Source organism: Falco peregrinus, chromosome 2, assembly GCF_023634155.1.
Source record: "Falco peregrinus isolate bFalPer1 chromosome 2, bFalPer1.pri, whole genome shotgun sequence".
Classification (NCBI taxonomy): domain Eukaryota; kingdom Metazoa; phylum Chordata; class Aves; order Falconiformes; family Falconidae; genus Falco; species Falco peregrinus.
Window position 1 is genome coordinate 87,711,459 of NC_073722.1, and position 19,586 is coordinate 87,731,044.

General features: G+C 43.1%; 1 protein-coding gene across 1 annotated transcript in view; it reads right to left on the bottom strand.

Annotated features, from left to right (window-relative positions):
• MAPK1 (mitogen-activated protein kinase 1) overlaps positions 1–18,910 on the bottom strand; it is a 37,086-nt gene extending 18,176 nt beyond the window's left edge. The window contains exons 1-2 of the mRNA XM_055795306.1: positions 18,547–18,910; positions 1,493–1,675 (exon numbers count right to left, since the gene is read on the bottom strand). Of these exons, the coding sequence (XP_055651281.1) occupies positions 1,493–1,675; positions 18,547–18,689 (326 nt within the window). The 5' untranslated portion in view covers positions 18,690–18,910. The remainder of the gene's footprint in view (positions 1–1,492; positions 1,676–18,546) is intronic.
• Between the last annotated feature and the right edge of the window lie 676 nt (positions 18,911–19,586).

Sequence of the window (19,586 nt, forward strand, 5' to 3'; positions counted from 1 at the left end):
ATTCATCACCATAAACCTCTTTTTTTATATTAGAGCCTGATTTTTATTGGAACCTTAATATGATCAGATTCCTACCCTGGTTGACAAGAAATAAAGACTGGTTTCCAGTTTAATGACTAATAAGCTTCCAAGATACTTACTTCCAGTTGCATAAAAGCATGAAGGTAGAAGATCTGATCATTTCTGATCAGTCTTCTCTGCCACCTCTCCACTTCAAAAATTCAGCTGCTCTTCTCCTTTACTATAATATTTATTATGCTAAATTGAACAGAGCAGGCCTTTGCTTACCAAAATTAAAACCTAGTATTTTCAGTCAGATGATTTTTTTTTCCGCCCTAAGACCGGAACAAACAAAAAAAAAGAGCTTTTTTTCTGCTTTGGCAAGAATAAGTTAAGTACAATTTTCTCCCCCTTAACTCAGTTTGGCTGCAAAGCCCTTGGGGGTGTAGTTCCATGATCACTTTTCACTGAAACAGGATTTAGTGCAAACACACTACTATTGCCATTCCAGCTGGCGTTCCCAGCCTCTCCTCTGGACGTTCAGACTGGATCACACAGCTGGGGTGTCTTTTTGGAGGCAGCACACGCTTACATCAGTCAAACTGGCCACAGAAACGGAACCTCGGAACGCTACATTGGACCGATTGAATTCCAATAATATATCGATAATTTACAAAGTGAAAACATTCAACAGATTCAATTCAGTTTCTGCCTGCATGCACTTACACCTGTTATGGGGCAGACACCTGCCGAGACCTGCAAAACTAGGAGGAACCTGCGCACACGGACTTGCTAAGCTGTGGCTGACTCTAACCGAGCCCTTCTATCTCAGGCAGAGTCGCCCGACTAAGACTATTCTCATGTTAGATATCCACATGAAGTTGTATCTAAACAAAGCCAAGTTTCCCACAGAAGAACAATTAGTGTAACAGAAAGGACAGTTTTGCATATATTAACCAAGAAGGTTTACCTGCCCACATGCAGTTTCAGACTTTTCACATATGCAGGAAGCACTGCAGAGCTGGGTGCTGTGCTTTGCTGTACGGTTACACCCGCCCCCCACCCCCCAGGTGTATCCATTCTGTTCTTTACTGACATTGTAGACAACTAACAGCAGAGTCTGGTCATTTTATTTTCTCCTCAAAGCAATCAGTTCTAACAGCAGCTCTGTTAAAAGCAAATACAGTTTCAGGATTAAGCGACTACATTAAATCATCTCTACAACGTTGAGTTCTTTGTCTTGGAAGACAGAAATGAACATGTATTTTCTTTCCTGAATAAGAACAAATAAAACTAGTGTTCACCTACTTATCAAATCTATCTATGTATCTATAAACCAATAAAATGCTATGAACTTCCCTTTCAATTTACAGTAATAAAAGTTGGCTTTTATTAAAACTTACTAGGGAAGAGAATGAAAAGGAAGAAATAAAAGAGTTGGCGGCAGCCATCACTAACTATGCAGAAAAAACTTAAAACTTTGAAAGGATACACATCTTTCATTTGTTCAATAGTCGGAGCTCTGATAATATCATTTATTCCAATAATATTCTCATGCCTGAAGCGCAGTAGGATCTTAATCTCTCTCAGAGTTCTCTGGCAGTATGTCTGATGCTCAAAGGGACTGATTTTCTTTATAGCAACTCGAACTTTGTTGACGTTATCATAGGCAGAACTAGAAGAGAATCAGCAACGTTAGTTATAAGGAATATTACATTCATTCAATTCAGAAAGCAAAAATGTGAATTCAACTGAATATAGGGGCAGAACATGTTCTACATTTATTTTTATCAAATGCAGAGAGGTGACAGCAGCACATATCTTTTAGTTTGATAAACAGACCAAATATTGTTGTTCTATCACCGGCCTATTTGAGTATCATTAAGTCCTTAGTTCCAACCGCATCGACAGCCTGCTGATTCTCAGGTACCTGAACAAAGAAAGAAGTACTCCTCGTCTTTATCAGCCTGTGGAACAAACAAGTTTGAGCCTTTTTCTATAGGCTGTTAATCAAGAAGAAGTTTAAGAGAAAAAGTTCATCTGGAGTTAGCCCATTCACTTTGGGGTGCAGAAAAGCCTTCAGAAATCAACTTCCAAGCAGCAAAATTCCACGTCCTCTAACTCATGTGAGTAATTTCAATTGTCACCACCTCTTCCTCCTCCATTGAGTTACACTGTCGGCACCTCCACGAAAAACAGACATGGAAGAACAAAAGGGATGAAAAATTTGTGAAAACACCTTTCCAAGTTCAATTCCAAAGATAAAAGAGTTCAAGAGAAAGACTGTATGTGACCCCACATGAAGCAAATGCAAGCAGCAGCACGATGAGGTAATAGGTGATTGTGACCCACGTTAACGAACACACTGGCTGCTACATTTACAGGACCGTCACTGCAGAGGCTCAGAACAGCATTCCCAGCTACACCAACAACGCAGCCTTGGCGTTTCCATTCAAAATGCCTACACCTTTACGAAGAATATCACAGCCTGAGCCTAATAAAAAGGCTCAGCAAAACACATAATCTTCTAAAATTTGGACTTGCATTATTATTTAATGAAAATGCTGTGAATCCTTACAAATTTTAAGACATTTTCTATGGTATAGCTTATACGAATGACAAAGATCTCATTATAACTTCTCTTTGTATTAAAAGTACATGGTAATTTAATTAGAATTTAAATGTACATATATGATTCTTGTTCCTTTCAAATTTCTTCATCCTCACTACTATATTGTTTGGAAGTTAAAGAACAATCAAGCCTACATTTAAACATCTGTTAGCCTCGATATTTCCTATAACAATATAAACATAATAGACAAACAGGATTTACATACTACCTGTTTTCTATAATCAAGTCCCAGAACTTTCTTTGAAATGCTCTTAATTGGCCTTACTCTGCTGAGATGTCCAGGTATCTGGTGATCAGATAAAGCAGAATGAACCACGAAAATCCAATTAGAAAAGGAGATCGAAAAGGAACTCAAATGCCTGGCCACATCAAGGTCCTTCTACTGCTAAGCAGAGTTACGGCGCAACATGGTGTTTGTGAGACAGTATCGTTACCACTGTATACAAAAGGGTTTAACATTTCTCACTTTCATTATGAAAAATGACATTGAATTTGTGCCGCCAGTAAGATTTCCATACACCTCATGCATATGCAGTGGCACCCTTTTTGCATGATTTTTCCACAGAATCCCTTTGACCTGTCTGCATCCGTAACTCCAGTCTGTAACCACAGACCGACTGCACAATTTATTCGCCTCTAGAAACACTGAATTCAAATGCTCCATAGGGTGCTTTGGAATTCCACATGCTAAGCAAGTCCTCATTACAACTGTTGCTATTACATATGTATAGATAACACATTAGCAGATCCTAAGTCCCAAAATAGATAATAACAAAGTGCCGTAAGTGGAACTTGGCATAGCCTTCAAGAGCACTTGGTCTACAGTAATTTTCTTAGTTAATCAGTTAGTGAATCACCTGCAGTGTTTACAATATACCAGTAAGGCAAGTCACAAGCAGAAAACAAAACTAGAAATAATGTTGAAGCACAAGGAACCTGCATTTGGGAGAGAAATGAAAGAATCCTATGGACCATTTTATCATTATAAACAAACCTCCTACCTCCTTCTTTGTATTGACTTAAGCTTACTATTTTTTCTCCCACAATGCAGAATCTTTCTTCCTTTCAGACTACTGGACAGCAGCAGCTATGCAGAGCAGAAAAAGGCAAAAATGTCAGTATTTGTAAATTGATGATGCTTAAATAAAAGTTCCTAATCTCTTACATTATTTGTTAGATGTCTAAGTTATTGCTTCTCAAGCCAAGGCTGGTTATTGATGAAAACCTGCATCTTTCCTTGTACAGATTCAATGAACCTGAGTAAATCAATTAAGTATGCCGATATTTCCTCTCTTATAGCTGTTTCACTTACAGGTCTTGAAGCATTTTCTTAGCAAAAGGTTTATGCTGTTACTTAAAAAAGGATGGGTAATTTTGCTTTCAGATGGTTCAACTATAAAGCACATGATTCAGTGTGGAAAAAAAAGCTGACTATTTGCAGGAAAGATGCAATCAATTTCCTCTCCAGTGCATACTCTGCATGCAGTCATTTTTCTGTTCCTATCAGAAGATCTCACCACACTACTGTAGCTAAGCATGCACCGCTGTTACCGCTGCAACGCCTCAGCTAAGGAGGGCACAACTGAAATACTACCTAGTTGAAACATTAAAAGGGACGCTGGATTTATTTCTGTTGTCACACTTTCTGAAACAGGAGCTTTTCGGTAACTTGATTAAACTGTGAAAGATTATCTCAATTCCTATGAGCGAGAAGCTAATCATACAAGTAGTCAGTACACTTGCTTATGCATAGTATTTCAAATGTGGTGCATACTTCAGGTACACAGCAAATCCGTATCACAAAAGTTAACACCATTTCACATTCTCCATCACAGCCCCCAAAGCCAATACAGCTTTGAGTAATCTCTGCGACCCAGTGCTTTTTCAATTTGACACATGCTACAGAAAACTGTAAAAGCTACATATTAGAGTGAACTTCAGTAGAACCGAAGAGTCATGTGTCCTCTCATGCATATATGCTACGATCAGACACACATTTGGCCTATGGAGCCATACAGCAGTATCTATTTCACTACCTAGGAAACACTGTAAACTGACAAAATTGGGTCAGACTGAACCATTTCCCAAAGCTTTCCCTGCTCCTCACTATCTCCATGCAACTGCTACCTGCCACCAGCACCAGATTTACCCACTCCTCTCCAGAACGCTGCTGAAGGAATGTGCTGCTCATACACAACGCCCATTTGTAGTGTTCGCAAATGAAACAGCTATAAAAAGTGCAAATCCAAACCCTCGATGCATTAACTCACTGCAGTTAATATAACAGCTTATCACTTAACACAGGATTCATCTTGCTTAGCCTCAGCTAGAATTAAGAGATCTAATTTTATGACTAATAGTCACCTGTGCTCCCCCTACAGTCCAGAAAGGAACAGCTCCACGTACACATTCCATCCACCACCCAGCACATCCTAAACTTACATTATTTGTGTTCTGGAAGCGCTGTCCCAGTGTGCATGGCCTAACCTAGTTGTCTACACTGTCAGCTGCCACTAGACCTCACAACAACTGTTTGTATTTTCACCAAGGCAGTTAACTGGGACACCTTCTAAGGGCAAGAACCTTCCATTATCTACTTTTTTTCCGGAGAAAATAAATATTTGTAAAGTGGGAACAACAGTCCACATACAAACAATTTTTAGAGTGCTAATTTATAGCTTTTGGGTTCTAATCCTTAACCACAGGCACCAGTGACTACACACAGAACTTTCCCTTTAACAGTCATTGTGTTACTCACTTTGTGATTAATCTAGTTACTGACACTTTAAATATTGAGAAGGATTTATTTCCAGCCCAGTGATGTGCAGCTTCACAAGCTGATGCAACCATTCAGCTGTGAGCGCTATTTATCTGTAATGTGATAAATTTAAATATAGATTTTGCAACTGCCCAACTCCAGTATACACAACATTATTCCTGTCGCAAGCTGCGATTACCACCCTGTGACAACCTGCAGTAGCACCATTGTTTGGATACTTCTAACGCACCACGTGAAAATCAACATGAGCTGTAGCAGTACAGTTTATCATTCCTAATATTAACCATCTTGTAAATACGTAACAAAAGTTTTGACTAAGTCAAATGCCTTGCACAGCCGTACAAAATAAACAAACGAGCATTTATAACCCAACAAGCTGCACGACACAACTTTCAAAGCCAGTGTTTTATCCTTCTACTTCCCCGGTACCAGCTTCCTTTCTAACAAGCAGCCCAGGGTGGGGCTGCTCCCAAATGCAGTGACCAGCAAGTGCCCGCAGTGCCTGAGCTGCCTGCAGACTACAGAACACAGCAGCTAATTGCTCAGAGGAACCTCTGACACGTCCCTCTCCCATTAACTCCTTCTCGAGGAAGGAAAGCTTTTCACCAGGCCGACCGGGACAAGTGCCAACACTGAGCTCCTTCTCCCCACAATGGCTGCTGCATGTTCTTCCATCCATTTCTATTCTTCACATGTTTCATTTCAGAGCAGAGCTGGAACAAGTGAGAGCATGCTGCAGCTGCCGGGAGGAAAGAAGCCAGCTCCTGGCAATAGTTGCATCCCACAGAGGGCTGTTTCTTCATATAACCATTGAAAAACAACTGCCTACTCTGTCGGCATCCCCCATCCTCAGCGCACTCCTTGCCATGCCGCCTGAAGGCTCGCCCCACCATGGGATATTCTTCCAGCACTCTGAGGATTATTCACCTTACGGCTGTTTTACAGGCTGCTCTCAGCATATGCATATACATACACACAGAAATACACAACGCTACCGGCAAACATCCTAATTTGAAGTTTAAAAGGGATATTTTATCATAGCTTTGTGTTGCTGTGGAAACAAGATTCCAAGGGCATATCCAGGGATAAGAATCTCTCTGAAATACTGAATAATTCTGCTTGCAACTAGGAGAGGAAAGGCAAAAATAGTTCCCAGCAAACAAGCTGATCTGTGAAGATCTTTAATCTTTCCACTCAGCCTACATTTAGCTCAATCACGGACATTTCTACAGTGCTGACATTTACCAAGTTACAACACAAATAGCTTATACTTATTTTTAAGACTGCTGTAAGTAAAATAACGCAGTATTATGGTAAGAGTAATAACCAGCAGTACCGTAACAGGCTGTTTGCTACAATTTTCAGTGGTGGGGGAAGGTGGTGTTATGGGTGCGGATTTGTGGAGGGGACTGTTGTTGGGTTTTGTTTTGGTTTTTTTTTTTATAAAAAAAACGTCCCCAAACCAACTAGTCAGATTATTAACCCCTTCAGAGTCTTCAGAATAATTAGGTTTTAGTTCTAGATTAAAATATAGGGAGCAGCTGTAGCGTATTATTGTTTCACCGAAAAGACTGGAAAAAGGATAGAAGCAGTCAAAGACAGCTGCAGATTTGAGAACATGGAGAAATGTGTCATTTTTATATGACTGAATATACTTTTTGCCCCCAACTGTAAACACCTACATTTACTAGAAATATTATGAATAAATGGAACAAAGTCTCAAATATTTTTAAAGTATATTATTCATTAGACATTTTTTTATCAGCACTAACTTACAGATCAGCATCTGGTTTAAAAGGAATACACGCCTATTTAATACGAAGATATATTTGCCTTGTTTTAACAGACCCCAGTTTATGAAAAGACAGCCCATGCCTCACTGGGAGTTTGGTTTGCTTTATTAGCTTCCTGTAGAAGAGGTTCTCAATAAGAGAACATCTCCCAGGCTTCTCAGCTGTGAATTCAGGACACAAACTATAGAAACACAAGGGCACCTTAATATGCTTCTACTTTTCTCCATTAAAGATTTAGTTTTACAAATTAATTCCTACCATGTAGTAAAGTCAGTAGACCCATGAAAATGGAGAACTACAGAAATATCAGATTCTTAAAAAACAACAAAAAAAAAACCACCAGAACAAAAAACTCACCCTGAAGGCTCTAGTTGCTTTTCAAGCTACAAAATTTTACAATAACCAAGTACCACTTTTTTCATCCTGTTCTGAGGGACAGAAGTCAAACCAGTCATCATTCAGCACTCTTGAATTATCTGTTGGTATGCTACAGGCACTCCCCATTGATTATTAAAACACAGCTGTATGTATTATCTTCTCAATCTCTGGGAAACACGTATAAGCACTAATAGCTTATAAAGAGGCCAGAAAACTTTAATTCAAATTGAAATACTTCAGAGTAAGCTTAGACACAAGAATTACGTGCTGAATCACCAAAAGCTTAGTGTTTGAGAAGTGGACCTCATCAGTGTCAGAAAACTACCTGACGCTGTGAACTACAGGATGAGCTCAGATTTATCTGAAGTCTTGTTTTTGTCAGGGAAAGAAAGAGAATACACACTGCTGTGACACACAGCTGCCCGCAGATGCTGAAACTGACAATTTCTCCCCATTTTCTGGCACCTCATGCTACAAAAATGGCAGCAGAGGAAGACAGCAACAAGAGAATATTGAAATAAATATACAGTAGATGCAATCCAATTTGCAGTAGTATTAATCTGGCCCTAGCTGAAAACTCCTAATTGCATGCTATCTGAAAACCCTGATTTTGTTTTAGTGTCATTTTGGGGTTTTTTAAGTAGTTTTTCATTCGTCAGGATTCTAGTATCAGTAGATAGATTATTGCTTTGGGGCTAAGAAAATACGAATCCCTGTTTCTAAACTTTTTATCATGACCCCTCCGCAAAGCAACTGTCATACTTTACAAACTTCTCTTGAGTTTATCCATATCCTTTCTCTGCTGCTCATCAACAAATGATCACTACAATGGTTTTGTTTTTATTATAGAAAATATCTAAACAAACTATTTTTTGTTTGTCTTATAAAGTTGATTTTTGTTCTTTTCCAGTAAGGGGGAAAATAAATACAATTTCTAAGTCAGCATCCTTTATTTTAGCACAAATCCACGGCAAAGTGCCCAAGTAATGACAGCAGATTGCTCTGTGATGTTGTTAGTTAACCTCTGAGGCTTACTGGGTCAGAAAATAACCTTCACCTTTACCACCTACTTTTTCAGCCACCTTTCTCATAACATTCAAAATCAATCCTAATATTAAAAAGTTTCTGTACAATTATGCCAAGTCTTTCGTCTCATGACAAAAGTGAGTAATTACTCATAAGCAATTTTACTCTTTGGCATTTTCTGATCTACTACAGGTTATTGCCCTTCACACCACAAATTTTTAAGGCTCTTTTGTAATCTCCCATAGGAGATCTGTTTTCAGATATCTAATTCTATTAGGTTACAAAGGCATAACTTTATTTTTCAGAATTTGAAAGGCTGAATCTGATGAAACCTTCCAAAGCATTACAATTTTAAACTATTTACTATGCACATAATAACAACTTAATAGTTTAATTCCTTAGATCACTCCTAGTATTTTGAAAACAAATAGCTAGTCATGCAAAATGGAGTCTGTTAAATAAATTACTTTTGCCAGCAGCTCAGTCAATTCATAATCCCGGGTGTGGCAGAACAGATGATTTATGTTTTGTTAGCACCTACTAAGCAGAACTATGAAAAGCAGCAATTGTAGAACTACACCTAAACATTAGTATTAGAAAACCATTAGCTACTTCACCCAAGGTTCTGTACTATTTGGCTAAAGATGTCATTTAATTTCATGGTGTTCTGATCTATCTTGGTTGTTGGGGCTGGGGCGGGGCAGGGATCACTTCTCTCAATCTCTTTGAATATATATTTTTTGTTCCTATACCTTAAGCTACGAAGCATGGTGACTTCAAATCATCATATGTGCCTACTCCATGTGACTTCAGTTCAAGTTGGTCTTCAGAAAACAGACAACTCTTACATCTCAGTATTTCATCTGCTTCTTGCCTTCCCACTTATCCTCCCCATTTCAGAGGTTTACAGGTTCTCTGCTGCCAATACTTCCTTTGATAGCATCCATGCCAAATTTAATACTTAGACTAACTTCACTATTACGTCTAAAGGCCCCTTGGCTAACTGCAAAATAACCCCCTCACTCCAAAAGCATGTACTGCTTTTAATAAGATACAATATTAAATATCACTGCCTTTCTTCTCTATATATAAACTTAAAGACAATTCCTGCAGGAATCAATTTCAGGGTAAAGCTGTAAAGAGCCTGACAACATCTGAGACAAGACAACCTAAGGGCTCGGTGAACTGAAAGGAGTGGTTGTGGTTCACACTTTGTTGTGCCTGACAACCCTGCCCCTTTCTCACTTTCTTGGCTGGGGCTGTGCCTTTCTTTGTGCCACTTCGGAGAACTGAAGCAGCTCGAAGTCAGTGCAGCTTATGAACAGGAACAGTAAAGAAGTCTTCACCTGTACAGTCCTATTCCCTTTCTGTGTCACATGTTTTCTGAAGGAACTTTTCAGTTAAATCAGTTTTCCAACCCAGCTAACTACAGCTGTGCAAGCATCGGATGAAGGACCTGAGGCACGGCAGGCCAGGCACAGCCTGCGATCAGCACAAGGCAGTTATGGAAACCACACAGCCATGAAAACCCAACCTCTGCGCATGTGCGGATGAAGCACCGACTTCCTCCTCCTGGGCTTATGGCTTCTCAAGAGGCAACAAAAAGCCACTAAGACAGGGAGGACAGGCCAGGTACACAACCAACATTACTCCAGAACCTGGAAAACACCCCCACCCCTAGCAGCAAAGCAGGCTCCTCAAACCAGTGTAGGAAACTTTTCCCCTTTCCTAGAGAGGGGGGAGAGGCACCACCAGAGGGCTGTAAGTGCTAATGGTGTCAACAAATCCCCCAACATGGTGTACTCTTTTGTCTAGTAAGGTTCTGATTTCACTTATATCCCAAATACTCCTAAAATCAGCTTTAGAGAAAGGAAAAAAACGCAAGATCCAGAAAACTACTATATTTTTCAGTAATTAACTTATTTGATTCCACAATATAAACCTTCAGAAGAGAGAGTTCACAGTGTTTCACCCCAACCGAAAATAAAGTAGTAAACTGCTGAACAAAATCAATCGTGCATACTTAGAAGCAGAGGTTTTCCTAAACCTGCTGGAACATCAGTGCAAAATGAAAACTATCAAAAAGCACTAGAGAAAGAGAGCTCATTGCTACCGTCCACCCTGCCACAGGTAGTTCAGTATTCCACCAGGAAAACACAACAAAACAGAAAAACCAAACTGCCAGCACTGAGCATGCATCTCGCCACTATCAGAAGTAACTCCCCTTCAGTATCAGCTTACAAGGCATTTGTTGCATGGTTTTTCCATCTTTTTCAAAAGCCATGCCAACAGTAAACCCCTGACCCTCAACGTATTAACAGCTTTGTATTTTATTCTGACAGGGTCACAGCATAAAGACATGTTGGCTACTGTACTAAAAGGAAGATATTTCACAATTAGGAAACACTCAGAAAAATCCAGTATAAAAGTCCGCCTGAATGTCATTTGGGGTACTTTCCACCATCCACATCCCAATAAAACCGGGTGCATTCCAGACTGAAGCAGTTTGAGGAGCAGAGCACTGATCTGCAGTGCTCAAATGGCTTCAAGTTTTACTTGGGACCCATCAGCAATATTTGGTGGAGCAAACTGCCTTCCCTCCAAACAGGTGAGAAGTAAGGTACTGTAGTGACAGCTGTTATTTTTAAGAGAAACTGCAAAACTAAGTAATTGCATATTATAAATAGTAAGCCTAATTGCAAGTTGCTGGTAGTTAAAACATACTCACAACACAGATGAATTACTTTCTACCATGTAACAAAAACCTCTCATTTACATTCTAATCACCACAGAGCACTTCAGTATTTTACAAAAATTCTCTCAAAATAAAAAAGAACTTCCAAGAGAAGGGATTTTCCCTTAACAGAACTTAGGTTGTTGTGATTTTTGGTACTGTGAAACAAGATAGTACAAACACATGCACAGCTCGGTTAAGAAGTGGACTGTCATAAAGATGCTGCTCAAATCAACAGAACAGCATTTCTGTAAAGCATTTGTACAAGGTAGATAATACATCACACACACACACAAATCAGAATTTCCCCCACCGCTGACAGGCAGCTGGGCCTGGGGAGGCACGCAGCAGCCGCCTAGCAGCATCCCTGCCTGCAGGCAGCCAGGGCACAGCGGAGAGCAGTCCCTTCTGCCCGGGACATGAGGCTGCCTCTGCGCCAGCTCTCGCCCAGTGGAAAGGGTGGAGACAGGAATGTTCTCCGAAACAGAAACCGACCTGCTGCGCACCGATGAAGTACAAGAAATCTCATCTTGCCAAATTACCTACGAATACCTCATCAAATAACCCCATCTGAATTAAAGACATTTATTACTACTTGGATCTGATTAACCTACCTGGTCAAAGCTGATAAACTAATGCGTATGTGGCTTTTAATGTACCTTGCAAAAAGGTGAGTTTGAGAATAGCTTCTTTATATGCCCAAAAGTTGTAATAACGCAAAGGGAAATAAGCTCCCTTCTGAAAAAGATTCATTCACAAGCAAACAACTCTTTAAAAACTGACCTAGCAATTAATAGAATCTGGAACTCACCTGAAACAAAACAAACTACACTTTGCTGCACTTCACATACACTATTAGTTTAATTTACCTTACACACAGTAAAATAAGTTATATTCTAAAAATAGGTTTAGGGCTCCATATGCTTTGAGCTGTTTGAGAATCAAAATCAAATAGATTTGAAATCACTCAATAAAATGTTGTGGAGGTTGGGTTTTTTTTCCAAGACATTATTTAAAATTGCCTAAAATGCCTCACTTTAAGTTCAAGTATTTTCTGTATCACCAGAACAATGTCCAACTTCACGCATCAGCAGCACCTGATCACAGCAATGAGGCTAACCACGGACCCGGCTGTGTTATTAAGTGCATAGCCAGCAGGTCAAGGAAAGTGACTACTGTTGTGAGGCCACATCTGGAATACTGCGTCCAGCCTTCCTCTCTCCCAGTACTGGAGCAAGTCCAGCAGAAAACCATTGGGATGCACAGGAGGCTGAAGAACATGACATACAAGTAAAAAAAAAAAAAAAAAAAAAAAAAAAAAAGGAGAAAACGAAAACTGGGTTTGTATAGGCTAGGAGGGGGGGAAAGGGGGTGGGGAGGAGGATTGGAAAGCATCTAATTTCTCTTTTAAGTTACGTAAAGGGAGATCAGAGAGAAAACTGATCCAGACTCTTCTCAGAGGTAAAAACTACAAAGGACAAGAGGCAATGGTGGCAAGTTGCAGAAAGGGAAACTCATGTTTTTAAGGGCAAAAGTTCCACTGGGCACTTGGTTTACCACTAGAACCAGAAGGTGCCCAGAGATGTTGTGGAATCTCCATCCCTGGAGATTTTGTAAATATTGAGTGGACAAGTTGAGCAACTTGATCCAATTTTGACATCAGCCCTGCTTTGAGTAGGAGGTTGGACTACATGACCTCAGGAAGTCCCGTTCAATCTATACTATGTTGTGAAATATTCCACAGCAAGACGTCATAAAATATTTTTATTAAATACCATATTGATCAGTTGATTTCATTTCTAATTCACAGCTGAAAGCTATGACAAAGCATCAACATAAAAAGCATTAAAAAAATTACTATTTTGGTGAAGCATTAGTTTTCAACTCAAGTTGAGCTGCACACCTACTCAGTTGGCAAGTATTAACTCTTCTGTGGGCTGTAGATCTCCGCTCCTAAACAAGGAGCCCAGTGAACTAACAAAGCCTGGTGTCCTACAAATACACATTTCTGGTCTCAAGAGTACCGATAAATCCATCCGTAGAACTGGGGCATCTGTCATTTTCTCTCTGGAGGAGTCCGACTTCACCCGTGTGACCTCCTGATGCAGTCTCTTCCTCAGAGGAGCAGCATATACGATCTGTTCGCATTAACAAAATACCTATTTTTAAGAAACCTGCAGAAACTTTCCATCCTTAAGACATCTACCAACTGTCAAATTTGATGAAAGGCAGGCAGCAGGTTCAAGAATCACATGTAGGGGTACAGGAGACAGACTGATGCAACCCCATACTGATACCGTGAACGTATAAGCCTTATGTCCTTAATAAATCATGTTTCAAAAAAACCCCAAACACAAGTTATCTCTACCTGTTTCTGTGGGCTGGATCATGCCATGTTAAGGAAATGTGTATTTATTTATAAAATGCAAGTGTCCCTGAGCTGCCCTCTTCAACTGTTAAGCCAGTATCCCGTTACTTTGGGCAGACAGGAGAAGTTGCTACTTCTCACCTTCCGTAACTCTTGGGCAGTAGCTGCTGTCCCGTCGCTGCTGCCTGCTGCACAGCTTGCTGACCACCTGTCCATCACGGGGGAGAGCGGGGAAAGCAGCCTTCGCTGCTCCTCTGGTGTTTCCACAGGTTAAGCAAGGTTAAGCAAGTTTGAGTGACTGAAAGGAAATGCTTACCTCTGCCTTCTCCCCAGAGGGAAGCAGCTGATAACTCGCCACCAATTACATTCCCTAATGCTCTACTCTGATCCTTGCACTACGGAGGATGTAGTAGGGTTGGCCAACTTGTATCAGCTCCCCGCTCTCCTTATCACGCAGACCAGAGCATGTTAATTACCAGGTATCGACACCCATACACAACCCCTGCTCCCTAAAAGCACACATAAACAGGGACATGAATTGCTACACTTGCTCTACCACAGAAGAGTACTCTCTCCAGATTAAAGCAACTGTTCACAGGAAAAAAAAAAAATTACAGGCTGTTTCTTATCCCTGCCACTAGGCAGTCCATCCCCCAACCCCCCCAGTCTGACCCTGACAGAAGGATGCAAGGTCTACCTTTTTATGTAACATTGGACACACCCAAAATAATATTACACAACCATCAATCCCATCAAGGTGGGGTTTTTTTGTCTTTTAATATAAATATCTATGCCTTGCAGATCATTTATTTCTGGGGTGGGTTGGGGTTTTTTCCTGTTTTGAGTCTCTTTATGAATATAGTTCCAGATTTCATTTTAAATTATCCATCCTCTAAAAGCAGGGCTCTTCTGTGAGACAGTAGAAAGCAGCAGAACTTTGGAAAAAAACCCAAATTGCTAAATGTTTTAAATATTCTTTTTTGTATTACTTTCACATTCATCTATTGACTACCTTAACTTCTAATATCACCCGTCTGTAGCACAAAGATGTCTTTGTAACAATGCAATCAAATTCAGAAATGCAAGATTTGAGCGTCAAGATTGTTTTCCTCCAGCTGCATTCAACTTTACTATTTATATGGAGTTATTTGCAGCAGTGATAATACTTCACATAAGCCTGACAACAAAAAGGGCTTCCAAAAACTAGACTATAAACCAGAACATCCCTATCACATTCCCATTCACTTTTTGTTTCCAGAACGATTACTTGTTTTATACTGTCAAATTATTGTCCTTGCCAAATTACCACTGACCAACTAGATGAACTGGAAATTTAAAGCTCAACACTATCATGTTTTTATTGCTGTTTCAGTGTGTTTAAAATATGGCCTGTTAACAGGTAGCTCCCCCAACCACACCACCCCACCCACCACCAACAAAAGAAAAAACCCCACACACATTTAAGGAGGAGGAGACAATCTTAAAAACCTTTCACATTTTGTCTGAAAGGTAGTTCTGAAACTTTCAGACTCGGTCTGAAAGTGGGTCTGAAAGCTTACTCTGAGGTTGTTAATCCCTTATCACTGGAAGAAAGGGAAAGTCACATGAAGTACATTGCACCAAAACCCCACAAAACAACTCTTAAGTGAAAGAGGAGGGGAACAAAAAAAACACAAACCCACAATATTTGCATGTATTTGGATAAATTAATTCAGAGTAACAAACATGACTGTATGACTAAACAAGTGCTCAAAGAATGTCCTGCAGTCCTAGGAAGTGCTGAGGATTTTGGCTAAACTTTGTTTGCACTGTGGTCATCCCCTAGTTTCACAGGCAGGAATACTGAAAACAAAAAATAGGTTAGAAAGGACACTGACATGGATAGCCACATATTAACCACTTCACCCTCAGCAACAAATGAGTGAGAGGCAAGCCTGTATCAAAGGATGAACCTTTTTTGGCAGAGTTTAGCTGGAGGACATTAAGATGGGGGGGCTGCCTGAGAGCATGCCTTTTCTGCTTACGAAGCGGAGAAAGTGCAGCCACGACACAGCAGTAAATATACTGCTCTGGTAAGTTTATTTTTACCCAAAACCTGATTAGGTTCAAAATGACTGCACTAGGGAAAACAGTCAAATGCCTTTAAAGGTTTTCAAATCCAGATGAGAGAACATTCGCATAGAGTTTAGTCAGTCAACATCTTCCTCTATTTCCTGTGCTGTTATTTTATGTTGTGATCAATATTTCTCAAACATTATTCTCTCCGCTGCAAAATCAAAATGGAAGACTGGCTTTAACTGCGCTATCCTAAGGATACTTCATTTGCCCTTTCATTAATAGAATTAAAAGAACATTTTCGTTTTCAACTCCCTAATCCAATAATCCAGAAACATGAAAGATTAGGAAAAAAAAACAAGGAAAAGAGTGAAGGTTTTTAAGAGTTAAGTCACTGGTTTTCCGTGTAACAAGCCTTACGGCACAATGCACTTGTAAACAACTAGCATCTCCCAACTTGTTCACATTAGCTGTGGGCCTAAAACAAAACCATTAGAGCCTGCAGTCTCTTTCCTTCGTTAAAGTGTACAAATTCAAATGGATTTTGCAGTCGCAGGAAACATCTCCCATCTGCACACTCATAGCTTGCCCTCTACCCCGCCCCCCAAGGGAGAAGCTTCTGCGGATCCCCACCGCATTAGCAATCAAAGCAAGATAAGAAACATAGTGTTAAACTGCACAACCCATACGTCTGTTGATTGACACGTAATCTTATTTAATCACAGTAGCTTGTATGTTAGGCACTACAATACATTACAGTTGCTATGGCATTAAACTACAAGTGCATCCAACATTTTCCTTATCAAGTATACAACATCAACTGGGACTTTGTTCCCTATCATTTCATACCCAAGACAGAAGAGCAATAGTTAAAGAGCACAACGCACCAAATTTAGTCTTTCACATCAGTAATTTTAGATTAGAAAACACAGAGACCCAAGTGTATATCTCAGCCGAACCAGAGATTTCAATTTTTTGTTAGTAATTTTGTATAGTGTTCACAGCAGACACAATGTGTTAGAGTAAGTTTTTAAAGAAAAGATAACCCTTAGTTTTGGAGGGGAAACAGTTTCAGTAGAGAGCTTAATAACTTACCGTTTGGAGGGGCAGAAAGTGGCCCCGTTTCCCCTGTGGCTGCTTACTGGCATAGTGATGCCAAAAAAGGGCATCAATTGCCATCCTACTGCTTTTTGTAATCTCTGATCTGTGGCGAAATAATTTAGCCTTAACGCGCTGGATGTTAAACACACTTCTAAAACTCTGTTGATACGAACCTGCCTGTACACAGCATACGTCCTGGAATTACTGTTTCGAAGTACCTTCCTAAATGGGACTGCGAGTGTCAATCAGTGCAGCTAGTACCGAGGTTATCTGCACCGGTTTATTCGCCCTAGCTCAGATAATAAAAGCACACCTTAATAAAACACAGCCTATACCATAAGCTACGCTAACAAGTTTTGCACTGGATATACTGCTGTGATTTCTAACACTAAACCCATAACAAGGATATCTTCACACCATAAACAAGATTTCTGATCTACATTTTCAAGGTTCTTCCCACAGCAAAAAAGCAAGGGCCGCAACTCAAAAGTTTTTGCAAGAGAGGCTCACCTCACAGCTAAGCTCAGGCCTAGATGAAAGCTGCCACCCTGAAACGCAGGATGACTTCATATTAACAGGCCAGCACAATTCCATGACTATATGCAAGAACCCATAGCTGCAAAAATCTGTAACATACAGCTGAAGGCTCTGAAGAACCTTTGCTGAGAAATGCACTTGTTTACAGAAGATTAAGCACCAGAGAGAGAAATTAAATGCTGATAAAGCTTTCATGAAGTCATAGCCTGTAAACCACCTCGTTTAGTACCTCTGGTCAAAAAATGCTGAAGAAACAGATGCAGTGCTGGAAGAAAGTTGACAAAACAATAACAACAAAATATTCCATCTGCATCCCTTGAATTATTTCAGAAGTAAAGGGGGTTTTTAACCTGTTTTACTAATAGAAGACAGAATACGAAATCTTAAGTAAGGTCACCAGGCATGTCACATTTATAACCATGACACTAGATCTACCACCACGCAGCATCATCCCAACACATTTAGATTGTTTTAAAAAAAAAAAAAACCAAACAAACCTCAAACTCTCAATCGGGTCTGCTCCCAATTTCAGCATGCTGCAGTTTACTCGCCTCGCTCCTTACGCCCGATATTAAGCCAAGCAAAGACACACGCCCGCTTTTTAGCGAGATCTGGCACAAGTCTCCCTGACCCACCAACACCCTGGAACTGGAAGGGCCGAGCGCACTCTCACCTGCACGCCGGCACCGCAGCACCACCACCCCCCCCCGGCAAGGGCCAGGCCGTTGCGGCCGCCGCACGCAGCCCCCGGCCCCCGGCCGCGCCGCCAGGTGAGCGGGCACACCGCGCCAGGCCGGGCTGTGCCGGCACCCGCCGCCCGCCCCGGCGCCGCAGCCGCCCTGCAGGGCGCGAGACGAGCGCCCAGCTCCGCAGGCAGAGGGGAAAATCCTGAGGAAAAGCAGTGCACGGCTGAAAGGAAACGAGGCGTTCGGCGGCACCCGCCGATGGAGGCATGTTTGGGGGGAGGGGGGAGCAGCGAGGGAGGAGGGTGATGCCGGAGGACAATCCCGGGGAGGCGCGGGAGGGCCGGGTGCCCGAGGCCTGGGCCCCCGCCGAGGGCCGGCCCGGGGCGGCGGGGAGGGAAGGAGGGAGCTGCTGAGGGCAAGGGCGCTGCCCCGGCGGGGCCGGGCAGCGGGCACTCACCAGACCATGCCGTAGGCCCCCTCGCCGATGTAGGAGAGGTTGGTGTAGCGGGGCCCCACGTCGAACACCTGGCCGCGCACCATCTCCGGGCCCCCGGCGTTGGCAGAGCCGCCCGCAGCCCCGGCCCCCGACACCGCCGCCATGTTGTCCGTGCCGGGAACCGCGGTGACTGCGTGCGGGGGGGGGGGGGGGGAGGGGGGGGGCGGAGGCGGGGGAGGAGAAGGAAGGCGGGGGGATACGAGGAGAAGGATGCGGGAGGGAGAAGAGAGGCACCGCCCGCTCCGCCGCACTCCGCCGCACCGGCCGCCGCCTCCCGGGCCCCCTCAGCGCCGTCACCGCCGCGGCCGCTCTGAGGAGACGGGGCCGGCCGCGCGCGCGCGCATCTGCCCGGCGCGGGAGGGGGGGGGGGGGGGGGGGGGAGGGGAGGAGGGGGCGGGGGCTCGCGTGCAGGGAGCGGCGGGGGCGGGGCGGGGCCGCGGGGCGGGGCCGCGGGCGGGGCCGGGCACTGCGGTAACCGCAGCCGCTGGGGAGGGGGCGCGGCGCGGGGGGCGGGCCGGCTGTGCGGGCTGCGCGGCCGGCCGGCGCCATTAGAGGCGTCAGGTGACGGCGGGCGCGGGGCAGGAAATGGAGCCGGGGCCCGGCCCGCGCCCCCCGCCGCTGCCTGCCGAGGGAGGCCGGGACGGGCCGAGGGAGGCGGCGGGAGCGGGACCCGCGCCCCCAGCAGCGCACGGCGGCCGCCCCGGGCCAGTGCCGGTGCCGGTGCTGGCGCTGTGCCTGTGGGGGGGGCCGGCTCCGGGGTGCCCGGTGCCCCGGCCGCACGGCAGCCGCCCCGGGCCGTGCCGCACAAGGGTACGTGCGCGAAAGCCGCGTTGCTGTAACCAGGGCGGGTTCATCCGACACCTCCTGGCTCCGGCGCACGGGTTTGCAGCCGCTCGTTAGCGAACGGTTTTATGCAGAGCTGCAGCGTCCTGCGCGGTGGCTCCCACCGACCCGGGCCGAGCGGGAGGCCCGGGCGCACGGCTGGCTTGGGCGGCGGCATT